This window comes from Gadus chalcogrammus, chromosome 1, assembly GCF_026213295.1.
Source record: "Gadus chalcogrammus isolate NIFS_2021 chromosome 1, NIFS_Gcha_1.0, whole genome shotgun sequence".
In the NCBI taxonomy this organism is placed as follows: Eukaryota; Metazoa; Chordata; class Actinopteri; order Gadiformes; family Gadidae; genus Gadus; species Gadus chalcogrammus.
Window position 1 is genome coordinate 22,835,475 of NC_079412.1, and position 16,632 is coordinate 22,852,106.

General features: G+C 46.6%; 1 protein-coding gene across 4 annotated transcripts in view; it reads left to right on the plus strand.

Annotated features, from left to right (window-relative positions):
* The window catches only part of trim33 (tripartite motif containing 33), a 28,621-nt gene continuing 11,989 nt past the window's right edge, over positions 1-16,632 (plus strand). For 3 of the 4 annotated variants that reach the window (XM_056596619.1, XM_056596648.1, XM_056596637.1), the window contains exons 1-10: positions 1-620; positions 6,153-6,271; positions 7,754-7,919; positions 8,826-8,958; positions 9,569-9,685; positions 10,497-10,611; positions 12,072-12,218; positions 12,527-12,644; positions 14,799-15,247; positions 15,872-16,072. In XM_056596619.1, coding sequence (XP_056452594.1) covers positions 44-620; positions 6,153-6,271; positions 7,754-7,919; positions 8,826-8,958; positions 9,569-9,685; positions 10,497-10,611; positions 12,072-12,218; positions 12,527-12,644; positions 14,799-15,247; positions 15,872-16,072 — 2,142 coding nt within the window. In that variant the 5' untranslated portion in view covers positions 1-43. The remainder of the gene's footprint in view (positions 621-6,152; positions 6,272-7,753; positions 7,920-8,825; positions 8,959-9,568; positions 9,686-10,496; positions 10,612-12,071; positions 12,219-12,526; positions 12,645-14,798; positions 15,248-15,871; positions 16,073-16,632) is intronic. The other variant, XM_056596627.1, reaches the window with a different exon arrangement.

Consider the following 16,632-nt stretch of genomic DNA (forward strand, 5'->3'; position numbering starts at 1 on the left):
GAAAAGCTACGCACGACGTGCAGTGGTTCAAAGAGGAAGGAAGATGGCGGACAACAAAGGCGAGGATGATATGGACACCTCTGTTAATTCAGACACAGCGCCTCCTGCACAAGACAGTGGGAATTCACAAACGAACGAAGACAACGTGGTTATAGTAATTGAACCGAATTTGAAGGATGAAGTTCCAGAGTCGCGGGAGAGTGCCCCTACGGCCCCTCTACCATCCACCAGCGAAGAAGGGGAAGCTAGCAACAGCAGCGGCGGCGGAGCGGGAGCCGAAGCCAACGGCGAGGCGAGCAGCACCCACAGCCCCGCCGAGAACACTAGTGCGAACCAAGAGCCCACTGCCACGGAGTCCCCGGCCACCGGGGATGCTCCCGTGAGCGGACTGACCACTGAGATGTCGCCCCCTCCCACGGTCCCGCCAGTTACGCCAGCTGCCATCCCTATTAATCTTTTGGATACGTGCGCGGTGTGTAAACAGAATCTCCAAAACCGAGAATGTGAACCCAAACTTCTTCCCTGTCTACACTCGTTTTGTTTGAAATGTATACCTCAGCCAGACAGACAGCTAAGCTTACAGGTGCCCGGACCACACGGACAGACAGAGACTCATATAGGTAAGTGAGACACACTCGTGCGAAGTGCAACTACACTAGCGATGCCCGAGTCAAAACGGAACTGTTTACATCTTAGGGGCTCAAACGGGCACACTTAAACACAGCTATGTATGCAAACTGGGTGCTTGAGCACCAGTTGCCTCTTGCCAGTGATTTCAATTGCTTTGTGGATTGATTTCGTCATTGACCTGTACAAATAGATGGTGTCTTGCAGCAGTATATGTTGGTCTTCTATATAGAAGATTAACGATCCTTTTGGATCATCTTTTTAATCTCTTCTAATTGTGGCAAATGTGGACGTTCATAATGCTAGATTCTCGATGCTCTCACGAATGATTAATGATAAATGATCAATATGACTGTAAAAAATATTCAGGTTCATTCCATGGATAGTGTATGTTATTGCAGCAATATAATTGACATGCATTGCCATACATACATACCCATAACGGTGGAGATCCAGTGATCCTCCAATATGTTGGAAAATCCTAGGCGTGAGAATGTTTGCATTAATAATAAATACTGAATACATTAGATTTACATTGATCATTACAACCACTGTATTTGGTTGAACACATTGGCCACTTAGTATGGGGATGTCCATGTTATGGTCTGCTTGCAGGTAAGAACTTGTCTAGGACATCGCAGTCCCAACCACTTAGAAAGAGAACCATTGGAGCAGCACCTTTATCCAACCTTAACCAAACAGAACACAGTAGAGAAATGCATGCATTTCAAAGTAGACTGAGGTTCACTACTGAACTGGAACTGAAAAGAGTACTGGTCAGTGTGGTGCAGCCAGGCGTCCCTGTGTCACATTGCTCTTGCAAGCAGGGTTGAATCCTCAAGTGGTGCGGCTTGCTCGGCTATGCTAGCTGTAGGATGGAGGCCAAATGCAACCTGGAATGCAATAATGAGCCTTCATCTTTCAACATCCTTCATTTTCCAAAAAAAATAAGGAATAGATAAGAGATCACATGAGATTTTATGAATCCCTTAATAGAGATTGCGGGTGTCACGGCAGAAGTACAGGACAGTGATAGTAGTGAGTCAAATTGTGAAAAATAACAAGACCTATCTAGACCAGAACCCCAAGTATCCCCACCACCTGGCGCTGGCCAGCTGGCCGGCGTCTACTAGTAATGGGCTCTGGGGCAGGGTGGGAGAGGTGTCTGAGTGTGGAGCCAGTCGGACTGAGATGTAATCAGAGGTGTTGCCTGGCGAAGCGTGGTGCTGATGATGGGGCGTGACGTGTGACCGCACGTTGTCTGTAGGATACACCTGGACGGAGGAGGCCATGTCTGGACAGGGGCACTTGGGCTCTGCGTGCTGCAAACCAAAAGGTTTTTTTTTTTTTTCTGGGCACACCACTTTGTTGTTGGTCGCTAAGGAACAACGTTGGAGACGGCGTTGTCCTCTTTTGGTGGCGTTGTATAGACATTAAGTTATAATTACGCTGCATCACTGCGGACAACATGTTGGTTTAATCTTGGTGGAGCTAAGGCCCAAACTCAATTGTATCATGGCGATTTGTTGGATGGATATCTATTAATGTTCACTAAGCATTTAAAATGCTTATTGGTGTTGGTCCTTGTATTTAATTGGTGCTATGTTTAGCAATAACAAGCAGCGACACGATAATCATAACATTTTTATTATACATATATATAATGCATTTTATATATATTTTTTACAGCTGACCTTAAAGAAACAATCTTTCCCCCCCAACTTTTGCTTAAACCTGTTGTCTGTCGATATGATATGATTTTATTTATATGAAGAGCCAAAATAGAGCAGTAAATGGCTGGACACTTCTCTTTGGTGCTGGAGGCGCTCTTTGTTGTCTGTGAAGGCCTCGAAACATGTTCCAGAGGCTTTAGGGTGGTTGGGCCGGAGGAATTCATCCTTGACACCAATCGTATTTCCCTAAAACACAGTGTTAGGCAACAGGAAGTATACAAATCCCCACTCATAAGTAGTGCTTGGTTCTTAAACTAAAGCTGCCATGTCATCTTCTTCCCTCAAACACTCCCCTATATAATACCATACTCTTAGGCTGAACCTGGGATAAAGACACTCACAGAACTGTAGAGAGTATTTATTCCCCTCCCCATCTCATATGACCACATTGGTGTTGTATATTATTATATGCAATGCATTTTACTTTAAGTGCGTGTAATTGTACACATTACAGACATTCATTTAAAAAGGGCGGTAGGTAGCATTTATATTTGGTATGGTGGAAAGACGAGATATTCATAAAGAATTTCATATTTATTTTATTTATATATTTTGATCCAGTCCCACCATGAAATATCAGAACTAACTGCAATACCACACAGCAACTAGCTAGTCTATGGCCGTGGAAAACTCACTGAATAACGGAAGCTTTGTGGTCAGGTATGATGAATGTATTTGTCTCATTGGCATAACCAGAATGTGTAGATGCATTCGTTGCAAATCGGACATTGATGATGAATCCATGTGCATTGTGTGTACGTGACAACTGGGTCTTCATTTCCATTGGGAAGTATGCGAAAGCATGTCTTATTGTGACGGTGCACAATGCTTTGAATACGGATTACGTGCGTGCCAGGAATATTGTCTTGAGGGTGTTTCACGTCCAGCCCGACAGTTCGGTGTGTGAACCCAATGTCTTGAGAAAGAGGTCTCCCGCCTCACCTTGCACATCAAGGTCTCCGAATACATATTTCACCAAGTACCTCTTGGATAACTAAATTAATGTATCATACTTTGAATGATGAATGTGAGACCGGGGTCGGTCATATGCCGTGGGCATTAAGTTTGCATAATCACAGGACGGGATGTTTAGTAGTTGTCACAGAACTTAAAGTAGTTGTTAGCTTATATAGGTGTAGGCGCAGGGAGTGAAACGGGTGTAGGTCCAGGGTCTTAAACAGGTGTATGTTCAGGGTATGAAACAGGTGTAGGTGCAGGCAGGGTTTATAGTGAGTGTATGTACAGGGTATGAAGTGAATAGGTAATGGTGTGTTCCTGTATCCTCGGACGCCAGCCTTCCGAGTTGCCCTTTTGATGCGTGTTTCCGGTCTCGGAGCATTTATAGCATTCCTGTTCGTCTTTGTGATTGTCATGAAATTGGCTAGTCGTTGTTTATTGTTAGCTACAATAGCCTCTAGCAAACCAACCCGAAAACAAACAAACAGAACTTTACATTGTATGGCATGCACAGTAAGACCATGCAATGTATATATTGGTGACCGTAATAAAGTACCGAATGTAATCAAGTGTGTAAGAGCATTTAAAATCAACATTTAAATGCCAACATGGTAGAAAAGACAAAGAAAATAAATCTCCTCACGGGCACAGCCATTTGTTGAGCGTCATCACTGTTCTCGGTCTACTCTCAGAATTCCGGAAGATGAAGACCAAAGGGGGGCGGGCCTCAGAGAAATGTCGCAAGAAAGCTGGGAGATCTTCGACTTTCGACTCGGAAGTCTGGCGTCCGGGGATTGAGGAACACACCATAAGGAATTATGTTGGGTGTATGTTTGTGCAGGCAGAGTATATAGTGGGTGTTTGTGCAGGGTGTGAAGTGGCTGTAGGTGTAGGCAGGGTTCATAGTTTGTGTATGTGCTGTGGTTGTAGTTGCTGGGTATGAATTGGGTGTATGCAGGCAGGTTGTGAAGTGGGTGTAGGTGCGGGCGGGGTTTATAGTGGGTGTATGTGCTGGGTGTGAAGAGGGTGCAGGCAGGGTTTATGGTTGGTGTATGGGCAGGGTGTGAAACAGGTGTAGGTACCGCAGCAAAGGATTATATTTGGTGTGCGATGGGTGTGAAGTTGGTGTAGGTGCAGGCAGGGTTTATAGTGGGTGGGTGTGACGTGGGTGTATGTGAGTGTGAGGTGGGTGTATGTGCCGGCGGGGTGTACAGTGGGTGAAGACGCTGGGTGTGAGGTGGACGAGCAAGTAGTCCCAGGGCGTGACTTGGTTTACGGTTGGCCCCAGACACCCATAGTATTGGTCGTACTAGGGTGTCGTCTTGACTCTCTGCGTGGAGAGTCTGGTCTACACTTCCCTAAATTTCTTGTTAATGAGGTCATAAAAAGGCATTTTAATGATTGAGTTTCTAAGTAAGGCTTTGAGTAATGCAAGTAAGATAAAATCGTCTGTGGTACTTTTTTTCTTTTTTCAAGGGGTCGGTCAGCCTAGACATTCGTTTACAGAAAGATCTAATCTGATGTAACGGCTACTTGTCAGGGGTAGTAACAATCTGCTTGTTTATTTCTTTGTGATGCAGATCTTTAAGTGGTCAATCCTAATTTAAATTTGGCCAACCACCCTGGCCTTAAACCCCTCATTTGGCAGCAGTAAAACCCTGGTAAAGATAACATTTGGAGTAAATTATAATAATGGCACAGTTGGTTACCTCGGGTGGGTGGGTGTGTGTGTGGTCATTAAGTAATAAAGAGCACCACCCTAATGCCTGAAATCCTTCTGTATGTGTGTCGGACTATATAGTGCCCACACATGCATGTCAGTTGAATGTATGTATTTCTCTGTATGAATAGGTCTTGTTACTTGTGTGACAGATGTGAGGTGTGTGTGTGTGTGTGTGTGTGTGTGTGTGTGTGTGTGTGTGTGTGTGTGTGTGTGTGTGTGTGTGTGTGTGTGTGTGTGTGTGTGTGTGTGTGTGTGTGTGTGTGTGTGTGTGTGTGTGTGTGTGTGTGTGTGTGTGTGGGGAGTAACGGGGCGTCTCTACAGATCTCACTCCAGCTGGGTTTCACAACCAATCATTCACAGCCCCTTGCAGCTGGGGCTTAACACAAACCGGCTGTGTGCTGCTCAAACCAGAGTAGACCGGTTTAAACCGGCTCACACTGGATCACGCCGCAGCTAACTAGTGTGGAGGGGGGAGGTGCTCTGGGTTTATGTGATTAGTATGTGGGGGAGGGGATGTGGTAACTTATCACGGCCGTTACTCTGTAAACCATTGACCGTTCAATTTAATATTACACCGGTTGCAGTTGCAAAGTTTACAATTATGTCATTTATTCTTCAAGCAGTGGGTCGATAAGCACAGTTACTCTTTCAATTTAATGCATTACCGACGACCACCGAAGGAATGTGTGTGGACAGGGGGTCCTGTTTTGTGGCTGCCTCACCGTTGTATTCCGGTGAAACATTAAATGTTGTAGTTGCACATTTGTCCCGCTCACGGCCATTGCAGCACATTGTACATGAATGCTCTGAAGGGTCTTTTCGGCCCGTTGAGCATTCCAAGTCACGGAGCCCCAGCGACCATGTGGCTTGCTCTATTCATAATGACTATGATTCATAAGGAGGAAGGTAGCCCTAATATTAGTTATACCTCCGTACTAGGCTATATTTAGTCTAGGCGGATCAGAGCATATTCTATACCCTGCAATTGGTAAACGATTGTTTGGTGTGTCCAGCGCTGCAAGGAAGTTAATACTCTACAACATTGTGGCGCGATCCAGGCTGCGCGTGACCTTCTGTTTCACACCATGACCCCTCACCCTTGTTGCTTCCAGTGAACGTCATGCGGTGCACGGTCTGTTGCCAGGACTACAAGCAAAGCGACATCATCGACAACTACTTCGTCAAAGACACGTCCGAGGCCACGAACACGTCGAGCGAGAAGTCCGCGCAGGTACTTTCAGACGGTTTGGAGATGAGGAGGATGGGGATGATTATACACGGCAAAGAAATTATGTTTATTTTTCATATATTTATAGTTCTAGGAACAACACCTTGTATAGAGAAATATAACATGAACAATTCCCCAATATATTATCATTGATATTGGTGTTTTTCCATGCAATTTCGTGTGTATATGCATTTTATGCAACCAAACCTGTATATTTACATAATAATAATAATAATAATACATTTAATTTAGAGGCGCCTTTCAAAACACCCAAGGTCACCTTACAGAGCATATAGTCATCATACATATTTAAAAACAAAAAAACAAAAACAAGACATTGTGGAAAAAATAAATAAATAAATAAATAAACAAGCAATAAGAAATAAATAAAACAAAAACAAGACAAAACAAAACAAAAAAACAATCAAAACAGTGATCAGTTAGACGTTGTGTGCGAGTTTGAACAGGTGAGTTTTGAGTTGTGACTTGAAGGTTGTAATGGTGTCTGACTGTTTTATGCTTTATGTTTACATGATGGTACATTTGTAGCGGTGGGGTCATTCGTCTTGTTAGAACTGGGGTAAAGTCAGTTGTAGGAGGCAGAGGTTGAAACGGAAACAGCTGAGTCTCCACCTACTCCACCTTTCTTGTAAAGACACGCTTGTAGGCGGAGGTTGGACGGAGGAGGGAGCGAAGTACATTTAGAGAGGACCTTCCCATCCTTCTGAAACAGTATATTGAAAAATGACATGCCATCTGGCCTTTTTATGCTAAGCATCTTATAATGCCGCGAGTGCAAGCAGCCAAACCCCCACGCCACTTGTACATTGGTTTCCATTGGATGAGTCCCTCTCAAGTTTAACCAGACGCTATATCATGCGCCGCTTCTTATTGGCTGAAATGGTTACCTGGTACCTGCTGATTAAGCATTGATGAGACGCACCTGCCTTCGAGGCTTAACCCAACCGAAGGGGTTTTTGCAGGGGAGCCAGCCGCTCCTGTCCCTAAATGAAAAAACCCAAACTGACGGCATTTCTTAACGAGTCTGGGCTTTATTTCCCCTTTTTTAAAAGCCATGAGGATCTGTTAACTCCGTCAAGGCACACGGTGTGGCCACAAGGTGGCCGAACACATGACGAGATCATGTGATCCAACAGCCAAAGGGGAGAATGGGTCCTATGATCTCCACCAACCGATTGTTGGTTGGCTTCTTACCACTAATTGAGCTGCTATCTGCTTTTTTTTTAGACAATATATTCAAGATCCCCCCCCAAGAAGACTAGTTTTAAACAAAAACAACAGATTAGACTTCTCCTTGTGAACAACGTTCCAGGGAAACCTTTAACGTTAAGTCATACAATTTTAAACCTCCACCAATCCTTCTAAAGGTAGAAAGGTACGGGGGAGGGGGGAGGGGGGTGTGAGGCAGGAATGTGTTGCCATGGTTTCTGACGGTTGATGTGGGTTCCCCCCCCCCCGGCCCAGACTTGCACCAGCTGTGAGGACAACGCGGGCACCATCGGCTTCTGCGTGGAGTGCGCCGAGTGGCTGTGCAAGACGTGCGTGGAGGCCCACCAGCGGGTGAAGATCACCAAGGACCACAAGATCCGCACCAAGGACGACGACGGCGCCGGGGAGGAGCCCACCACGCGTAAGCAACGGCGCGGGGGGGGGGGGGTCGAACCGAGGTCACTGGATCTGTGTATCCCCTTGGGGTCTGTTCCTGTCTCATGCGGCTTCCCAGGGCCACGTGATGTCGTGCTGTGCTGGTTAATGTTAACAAGTGTTTTCATGGAAAAGCTAGAAAATGGTTTAAATAAAGCGACGGGGGGTTAACATCAGGACACGGACATGGAAAGCAGCACTTGATGGCATCTATAGGCCTTAAAGCCGTTTATAGAGATAAAGAATTTACATATACAGTATCTGATGGAAAGCCTTCGCTCGCCTGAACCGTAGAAGCCCCAGTGAGCAAGCTGGTAGCCGTCGGGGGGTGGGCAGGGGCGCGGTCGTAATGGTACCAGCAGCTATCCCCCCTTCGCCACCCCCGGACCCTCACCCGTCTGGGTCCAGATGGTGCGGTTTGTGCTTGGATGTTTACTTTTGTTTGAAAACAGGAGCTGTTTCGAAACTTGGTCTCATTAAAAGAGGGAGGGAGAGAGGGAGAGAGATAGAGTGAGTAGAGGTAGTTTGATGGAGGGAGATAGATGTGGTGCAGATAAGGCTGTTGCCATGGTAACCCCAGGCTGCAGAATCCCAGAGTATACCAAAGGGGCCTCTTTACATTCTGCTGGTTACCAGGGCTGTGGTGTTTCGCCGTTTCTTGTTGGGGGGGTATTGGTTTCAACTGGGTTGCTTCATGTTTCATATTGTTTGAAATCTTGTGTCTCTCCATCGACCGTGATCTCTATGAAATCCCTACTCTCACTCACTCCTCACTCTCTCACCCACTCCACAATCTCTCATTCACTCACTCCACACTCACTCACCCACTCCTCGCTCTACATACCCCACGCCCTCTGACTCGTTTGTCCCCCTGTGCCTGGTTTCCTCCCAGCAGCCCCGGCCTCAGCAGGACAGAGGCCCGTGTTCTGTCCGGTCCACAAGCAGGAACCGCTGAAGCTCTTCTGCGAGACCTGTGACACGCTCACCTGCCGGGACTGTCAGCTCCTGGAGCACAAAGAACACAGGTAGCCCTCCCACCTCGCGACGCCTTGACGGTCCCGGCGTTCCGCCTTCTGGGATTGACGCCGCGACTGCAGGCCTCCTCCGACGCGACGCATCGAGGAGGATGGGCTTCTGGGTCTGATCCACAATGTCTGCAAGCGACTTGTCTCGTGGTCATTCTTTATGCCTCACCCCTCCTGGCTCCTTAATGACTCAAAGATATACATGTATTTATATATATATATATATATATATATATATACATATACACACACGTCACAACCTGTGTTCTGTTAAATTTTGCTCTCTTAACTGTCGGAAGCTTTTAAAACCCAATACGGCAGGGTGGTCAATGTCAAGAGAGAGCGTACTGTGGGCGTGTGGGTGGGTGTAAACCTGAGGGAGGCAATAGGAGCATTCATATGCCTGGATTGATTATTTTTGCTTTGTTTGCTTGGCTTTGTTATTATGGCCACTTCAGTGACATTATATTGGATTGATTTAATTTAAATTCAATGTACTATTATTGCCATTAGCAAATGGCTGATGCAAAAAAAAAATGGAACTACGTGGTTGTAGGTAAGCAGAGACAGAAAGAATTGGAAATCACCAACCCTGCAATGTCTCCCCCAGGTACCAGTTCCTAGAGGAGGCCTTCCTCAACCAGAAGGGCATCATCGAGACCCACATGACCAAGCTGCAGGAGAAGAGGGGCTACGTGGGCTTCTCGGTCGCCCAGGTGCAGACCAGGTGAGAGAGCCTCTTCCGGCCTCCTCTGCAGCCCTGTGGTAGAGCGTGGGCAGCAGGCGGGGGTGGGCCCACAAGGAGGATGGAAAATCCGGAAACATCACGATTCACGCATGTTTTATTACGTGCTTTTGGAGTTTTCATGGTTATTTTGGTTTGGTTGAAAACGAACTGGGATGGATTAACTACAAGGCAAACAAATGGAACCTCGCGAACGAGGCTGCGATCCAATTAACACTTGAGCAAGGCACGCAGCCAATATAGTCTTTCTAGGCGGCATTACTGCACGTTTGCACACACACAGAAGACACACACAAACACACATATACATGCAACCATACACACACACACAAATACACCCACTTGGATGGGAGAGCAGTGTTAAATTCGCTGATATTGTAGATTATGTTGTCACACCATTGGTTTTCTTACAGGAAACGCATTTCGCTGGCCTTGGTAAATGATGGCCAGATAAGGAGATTCTTTCTTTATTGTTCTCTAAACCTCATTATACTTGTTTTTTTGTCACGATGGTCTAGTTTTGAATGCCTCTTGTTAATCGAAAACAACCAAACGTGTCTTTGTCAAGGTGTTTGTCTCGATTACAACATCCATCCACATTGCAGGATTAGTGGCACAAACACCAGCATAGGAGCCATCCCTTACCCTCCCCCTGCCCTGAAATCACACACTCGATTTCACAACATTTTGGCTAATTAAAATGTGTACCATTTCAGGAAAAAATATATATGTACCGTGTTGCATTTCCTCCATTAAATGGTGGTTTGTTTGCGTCGGTGTGGTTGCTGGGCAGGTTAAAAGAGCTGAGCGAGACTCACAGGAAGGTGGAGCAGGAGATCAAGATCGCCGTCTTCACGCTCATCAACGAGATTAACAAGAAGGGCAAGTCCCTGCTCCAGCAGCTCGAGGTGAGTTTCCCACGCTCCGCACCTGTTTTGGTCACACCAAATGCCAGCTCCTTCTATGGCCTTGGGTACACCAGGGGTCTGTTAAGGCTCAGTTATGGTTACCACGTCGATGTAACGCAAGGACCACACAGACGCTTTGGACGCGGTCATGAACCTGTTTTGGTTCTTTGTCGGGTTTTAGTGAGCGGACCAATCACAGCCCTTGCTACGGCGTCGCCTCAACGCAAGGTTACATGTTTTAGGAGGCGCACGTCAGGCCCTTGTGGTGGACGCAAGGAGGGTCCGCAAGGACGTAAGGGGTCCGTAAACCCCCTTGCGTTGCGTCGACGTGGAGCCATAATCAGCCCTTTAGTCAGTGGTGCGGCCCGCAGAGACCTTTCTGGCTCGTGATGCGTATTTTATCTTGAGATACGCTTGACCTATCTTTACATTATACAGACCACCAAAAGTCACTTACTGAACAGCGTCTATGCTCCGAATGCTCGAGGCAGATCCATGTATGCAAGCACTGACCTATAGATCCAAAGAAGTATGAATTTGGCCTTTAGAGCTCATTGGTCGATTTTCTTTTTTGGGTTTTGGCCCGCATGGTGTGTGTGGAATCTAGGGCATTACATGAACAAGTGTAAATCAGTTATTGCCTAGTAGTCATTTTGTCCATGTTTTCCATCCTTAAAGGGAAACTGCTGCGCTCTGTACGTTTTTATGTTGAGGCAGTATTGCTTCATACGTGTTCTGAAAATGTGCAACATCATCTCCGTTTCACTGAAAACGTGCCCGAAAGTTTGACCATAATTGTCTTACATAAAAAGCGGTTCCCCTTACACTGACCCTACACGTGAGATGCTTCCTAAATCCTAATGGTAGAGTAGAGGTGATTAGTTAGTTGGAGTCTGAGGCACTTTTCGTACCGCATTGCTGACTGTAGAGCAACATAGGATCCCTGGTTAAATGTCTGAACCATTATCTGTTAATCTTTTACAGCAAGTTGTAAGAAATCCCTCCACATAATTAAGAAGGTCAGTCGGATAGGGCAGGTCAAAGATCGAATAGTTGACACTTAAAACCAGGCCCCACATGTTTTGGGGGGGGGGGGGGGGTGTGTTGATAAGGGGTCTGTCTGTGTTGACCATGTGTGAGACAGTTGACTGTGTGTGTGTGTTTGTGTTGATAATGGGGTCCGTCTGTGTCGACGATGCGTGAGACTGTTGACTGACTGACTGTGTGTGGGTGTTTGTGTTGATAATGGGGTCTGTCTGTGTCGACGATGTGTAAGACTGTTGACTGACTGACTGACTGACTGTCTGTATGTGTGTGTTTGCGTTGATAATGGGGTCTGTCTGTGTCGACGATGTCTGAGACTGTTGACCGACTGACTGTGTGCGCACGTGTGTGTGTGTGTGTGTGTGTGTGTTGCCATACCGTCCCCTAACCTGCCCCCGTCTTGCGCTGTGGTCCAGGGTGTGACCAAGGAGAGGAACCGGCGGCTGGTCACGCAGCACAAGGACACAGCCCAGCTGGCCCAGCAGATCCACCACGTGCTCAAGTTCTGCCACTGGGCCATTACCACCGGCAGCAGCACCGCCCTACTCTACAGCAAGAGGCTGGTAGGGAAAATGGCCCTCAGCACCTAACCCTTACTTACAATGAAAGGATTTATAATTCTTAAAGGTGACATATTATACTACCAGGCGTGAGTGTGATTAGCGGCGTCTTCTGACCTCACGAGTGGGCGTGTCCGCCTAGATGTGTGCTGGATAGATCAGTCCACCAGCCTGCCCAGTGGACTGAAGCAAACGTTGCTACTAATAATCACACTCGCATTATGTCCCCTTTAACACATGACACAGGCTTTTCTGTCACCTCTCGGAAGTTCTGACGTGTGTGATGTGTGTGTGTGTGTGTGTGTGCGTAGATTCTGTTTCAGCTACGGCAGGTCCTCAAAGCCAGGTTGGAGCCCGTACCGCAGGCTAACGGATCAGTGCGCTTCTTCTGCGACCCCACCTTCTGGGCCAAGAATGTGGTGAACCTAGGTAGCTTGACCTGAAATTCACCTCTCGTTATTTCTGGGTGTGGCCCAAGTCATACCTGGTTCCCTTCTTATTAGCACAGTGTTCCCTAGTTAAATACCTTGTTCCCTTTTAATATCTGGTTCCCTTAGGTATAAATGACTTGTTCCCTAGTTATTAATACCTTGTTCCCTACTCAGGGTTTCCCCCAGTACTGTGTTGTTAAGGCGGCCGCCTAAACAACATTAGGGCCCCGCCTTGACTACCAATGTATATAAAAAAATATATATATATATATATATAATTTATAATATTAATTATTATGCATTAACAAAGTAGAAAACTCTCCTAGGGAAAGAAAACCTACTTCCATCAGGTGTAAAAAAATAAAGATCAATAATGCTTCAGTAATACTGTTACAACAATGGTCGTGCCATAAGGCTTTTTGAATGGAATTGAAACGGAGACCCCCCCCCCCCCCCCCCCCCCCCCTGCTCCTTGACCACCTTGACTAAGACATTTTCTGGGGGAAACACTGCTACTTAATTATGTTCTTTGGCTTTCCATCACGGGGGTGGGGTATAATGTGTGCCTTTGAGACTAACTGCAATTTATGAAATTTCATTCAAAGGAAATTAACATAAATCAAACTAAACTAAGACTTACAATAACTTGTACATGCCTTTTATCACTAGTAAGCTTGATTACTGCAATGGTCTCCTTACAGGTCTCCCAAAACAAACTCTATCTCTGCGTTCACACCAAAAGATGCAAAAAGTTGACGCGCGTCGTGATCCCATTCAAAGTGAATGTAGAGACGCGTTGCTGCTTTACTGCCGATGCATTTGCTGCCGAGAAAACGGGCAGCAAAACTTGATTTGACGCGCGTCAAAATCTGATTTGCGGCGCGGCATGCCCGTGCCCGCTGACGGGCACGGGCGAAGGGCGCGTTCACGTATTTTGCGGCGCGTCAAATGCTGCTCGAGTTGAAATATTTCAACTTTTGACGCGCCGCAAAAGTTTGACGCGCGTCAAAACTTGATTTGACGCGCCGCAAAACTCAGGCGTCAACGCGTTCGGGCAGCAAATGCATCTTTTGGTGTGAACGCAGGGTAAGGAAGCTTCAGCTTGTTCAGAATGCTGCTGCTAGAGTTTCTGTAGGTCAGAGAATTGATTTTAAAATCATGTTGCTAACCTATAAATCCCTACATGGTTTAGGGCCAAAATATTTAACTGATATGCTTCCAATACATATGCCTTCTAGACCACTAAGATCTTCTGAGACCAATCTGTTAATTATCCCCCGAGTAAACACGAAACATGGGAAAGCAGGATTTAGTTACTATGCAACAAATAGCTGAAATAAACTCCCTGAGGATTTAAGACTTGCCCCAACTCTGAGCACCTTTAAAACAAGACTGAAGACTTTTATGTTTGCTTTAGCTTTCTGCTGAATCTTAAATACATTGCACTTTCTAAAAAGCTTTTTTAACTTTGCCTTTATTTTCTATTTTATTACTAAAATGCCTTTTTAACTTTGCCTTTATTTTCTATTTTTACCATAAAGATACATGATCTGATACCAGAGAGAAAGGATAAAGGGTTTGAGACTTTGAGAAGTTCTGTCTGGGTTAGAGTCCTAGAATCTGGGTTGGAGTCCCGGAGAAAGTACCAAGTTCCTTTAGGTCGGGTTAGAGTCCCAGCGAAAGGACCAAGTTCCTTTTAGGTCGGGTTGGATTACCAGAGAAATGCCTGAGTTCTGTCTGGGTTGGAGTCCCAACGTCTGTCTGGGTTTCAGTCCTTGAATCTAGGTTAGAGTCCTAGAATAGAGTACTAGAATCCGGGTTCGAGTCCCAGAGAAAGAACCAAGTTCCTTTAGGTCGGGTTGGAGTCCCGACGTGGGTACCAGAGACTGTTGATCCGATCTTAAATGCATAGCACTTTCTATTTTACTCATTTCTTTGCATATGTTTTCTTTTACTTATCTATTATTTTATTTTATTGTATGACAATGCTTATATGTGAAGCACTTTGAGTCTGCCTTGTGTATGAAAAGTGCTAGATAAATAAAGTTGCCTTGCCTAAACTGCCCAGTCCGCAGTGATGCAGCCCAGGTCCCCTGCATAGTATTGTAACTGTCATGGATTCATCCTGTATTCACACGGAGTTCCTCGACAGGTAACCTGGTCATCGAGAAGCCCCCCCAGTCGGCGCACCCCGCCAACGTGCTGGTGGCCGGCCCCCCAATCCCGTCCGCCCCTGGCCACCCGAGCAAGCACCAGGGCCAGATCAACCTGGCACAGCTACGGCTGCAGCACATGCAGCAGCAGCAGGCAGCGTACGCACAACAGAAGCAGCAGCATCAACAGCAGCAGCAGCAACAGCAGCAACAGCAGCAGCAGCAGCAGCAACATCAACAACAGCAGCAGCAGCAGCAGCAGCAGCAGCAGCATCAGCAACAGCAGCAACAGCATCAACAGCAGCAGCAGCAGCATCAACAGCAGCATCAACAACAACAGCAGCATCAGCAGCAGATCCAACAGCAGATGCGCATGGCGTCGCAACTGAGCCAGCAACACGCAAGGCCTTCGATGGGGCAGGCGGGCCCGTCGATGGTACAGCAGCAGGTACGACACGCACACACGCAAGACACTCGCACACGCACATATACACACGCATACAAACACGTGTGTGTGTGTGTGTGTGTGTGTGTGTGCAAACACACATGGCAGGGCAGAGAATAAGCGAGGGTGGAGGTCAGAGATTCAGAGAGGTGGAGGTCAGAGATTCAGAGAGGTGGAGGTCAGATTCAGAGAGGTGGAGGTCAAGAGATTCAGAGAGGTGGAGGTCAGAGATTGAGGGAGGTGGAGGTCAGATTGAGAAGGGAGGAGGTCACGGAGGGACAATTAAAAAGGGATTGACGGAGAGACCGAGGTTGAGAAGGAGAGCAGTGAGACGGGGAATGTAGAATTTCAAATCTTGCATTAACAAATCCAAATATTGCCAATGATCTTGCATTTCTACAGAGAGATTGGTAAAACATTGCCTCATTTCCTGTTGTGATTCTTACGAGTTTATATCATCACTTTGATCCAAAGTGTCTGACAATGCTTTCGTGTGTGTGTGTGTGTGTGTGTGTGTGTGTGTGTGTGTGTGTGTGTGTGTGTGTGTGTGTGTGTGTGTGTGTGTGTGTGTGTGTGTGTGTGTGTGTGTGTGTGTGTGTGTGTGTGTGTGTGTGTGTGACCCTCCAGCCCCCCAGGCTGATCAGCATGCAGCAGATAGCCAGGGGTCCTGTGCCCATGAACGGGGGGCCGGGCCCCCACATGTACCCTTCCTCCCACCACATGCGTCTCCCGGGGCCCTCGCCCCAGGCACGCATGCCCAGCGCCCAGCCGCGGCACAACGGGCAGCCCCAATACCCCGGTATGATGCAGCCCCAGCTACAGAGACAGGTTGGTACACACACAGACAAACGCTCTCACACACACATTCACACAATTAGATTGATTTAGAGATATACTGCACAGGATTGTTTACAAGGCTTTCACGTACAAAGATATTATGGGTCTGGGTGTTAAAGAGCCTCCATTTAGGATGCTCAATAGCCATATCAAAGTTTTTTTTTACACCTTGAGTGCCCACCCAGATGTTTGATGGATAGTTCAGTCCACCAGTTGGTACAGTCCACTGGGTAGGTCCATCCTTACACCTGAGGGTCAAATAGGGGCCCTTTTTAAAGAGGAACTATACAAACTGCAGGAACACCATCTATGGTGAAACACCGGTTATCACAATTGCTGGTCCCGTTTGGTGTTTGACTGGTGAAATGCTTCGGCTAGCTGTGTGCTACAGCACCGTCTTTTTGACTGTTGGTTCCTTACCTATAGTATTTGTTATTGGTAGCTTCTATGTCTTAACATTTTATCCATTATGACAAACTTTTATACCTAGCTTACTAGAAGTTAGTTCATAGATACAAACAGTGAGGCGGGCTTATTCAATTACCAACGCA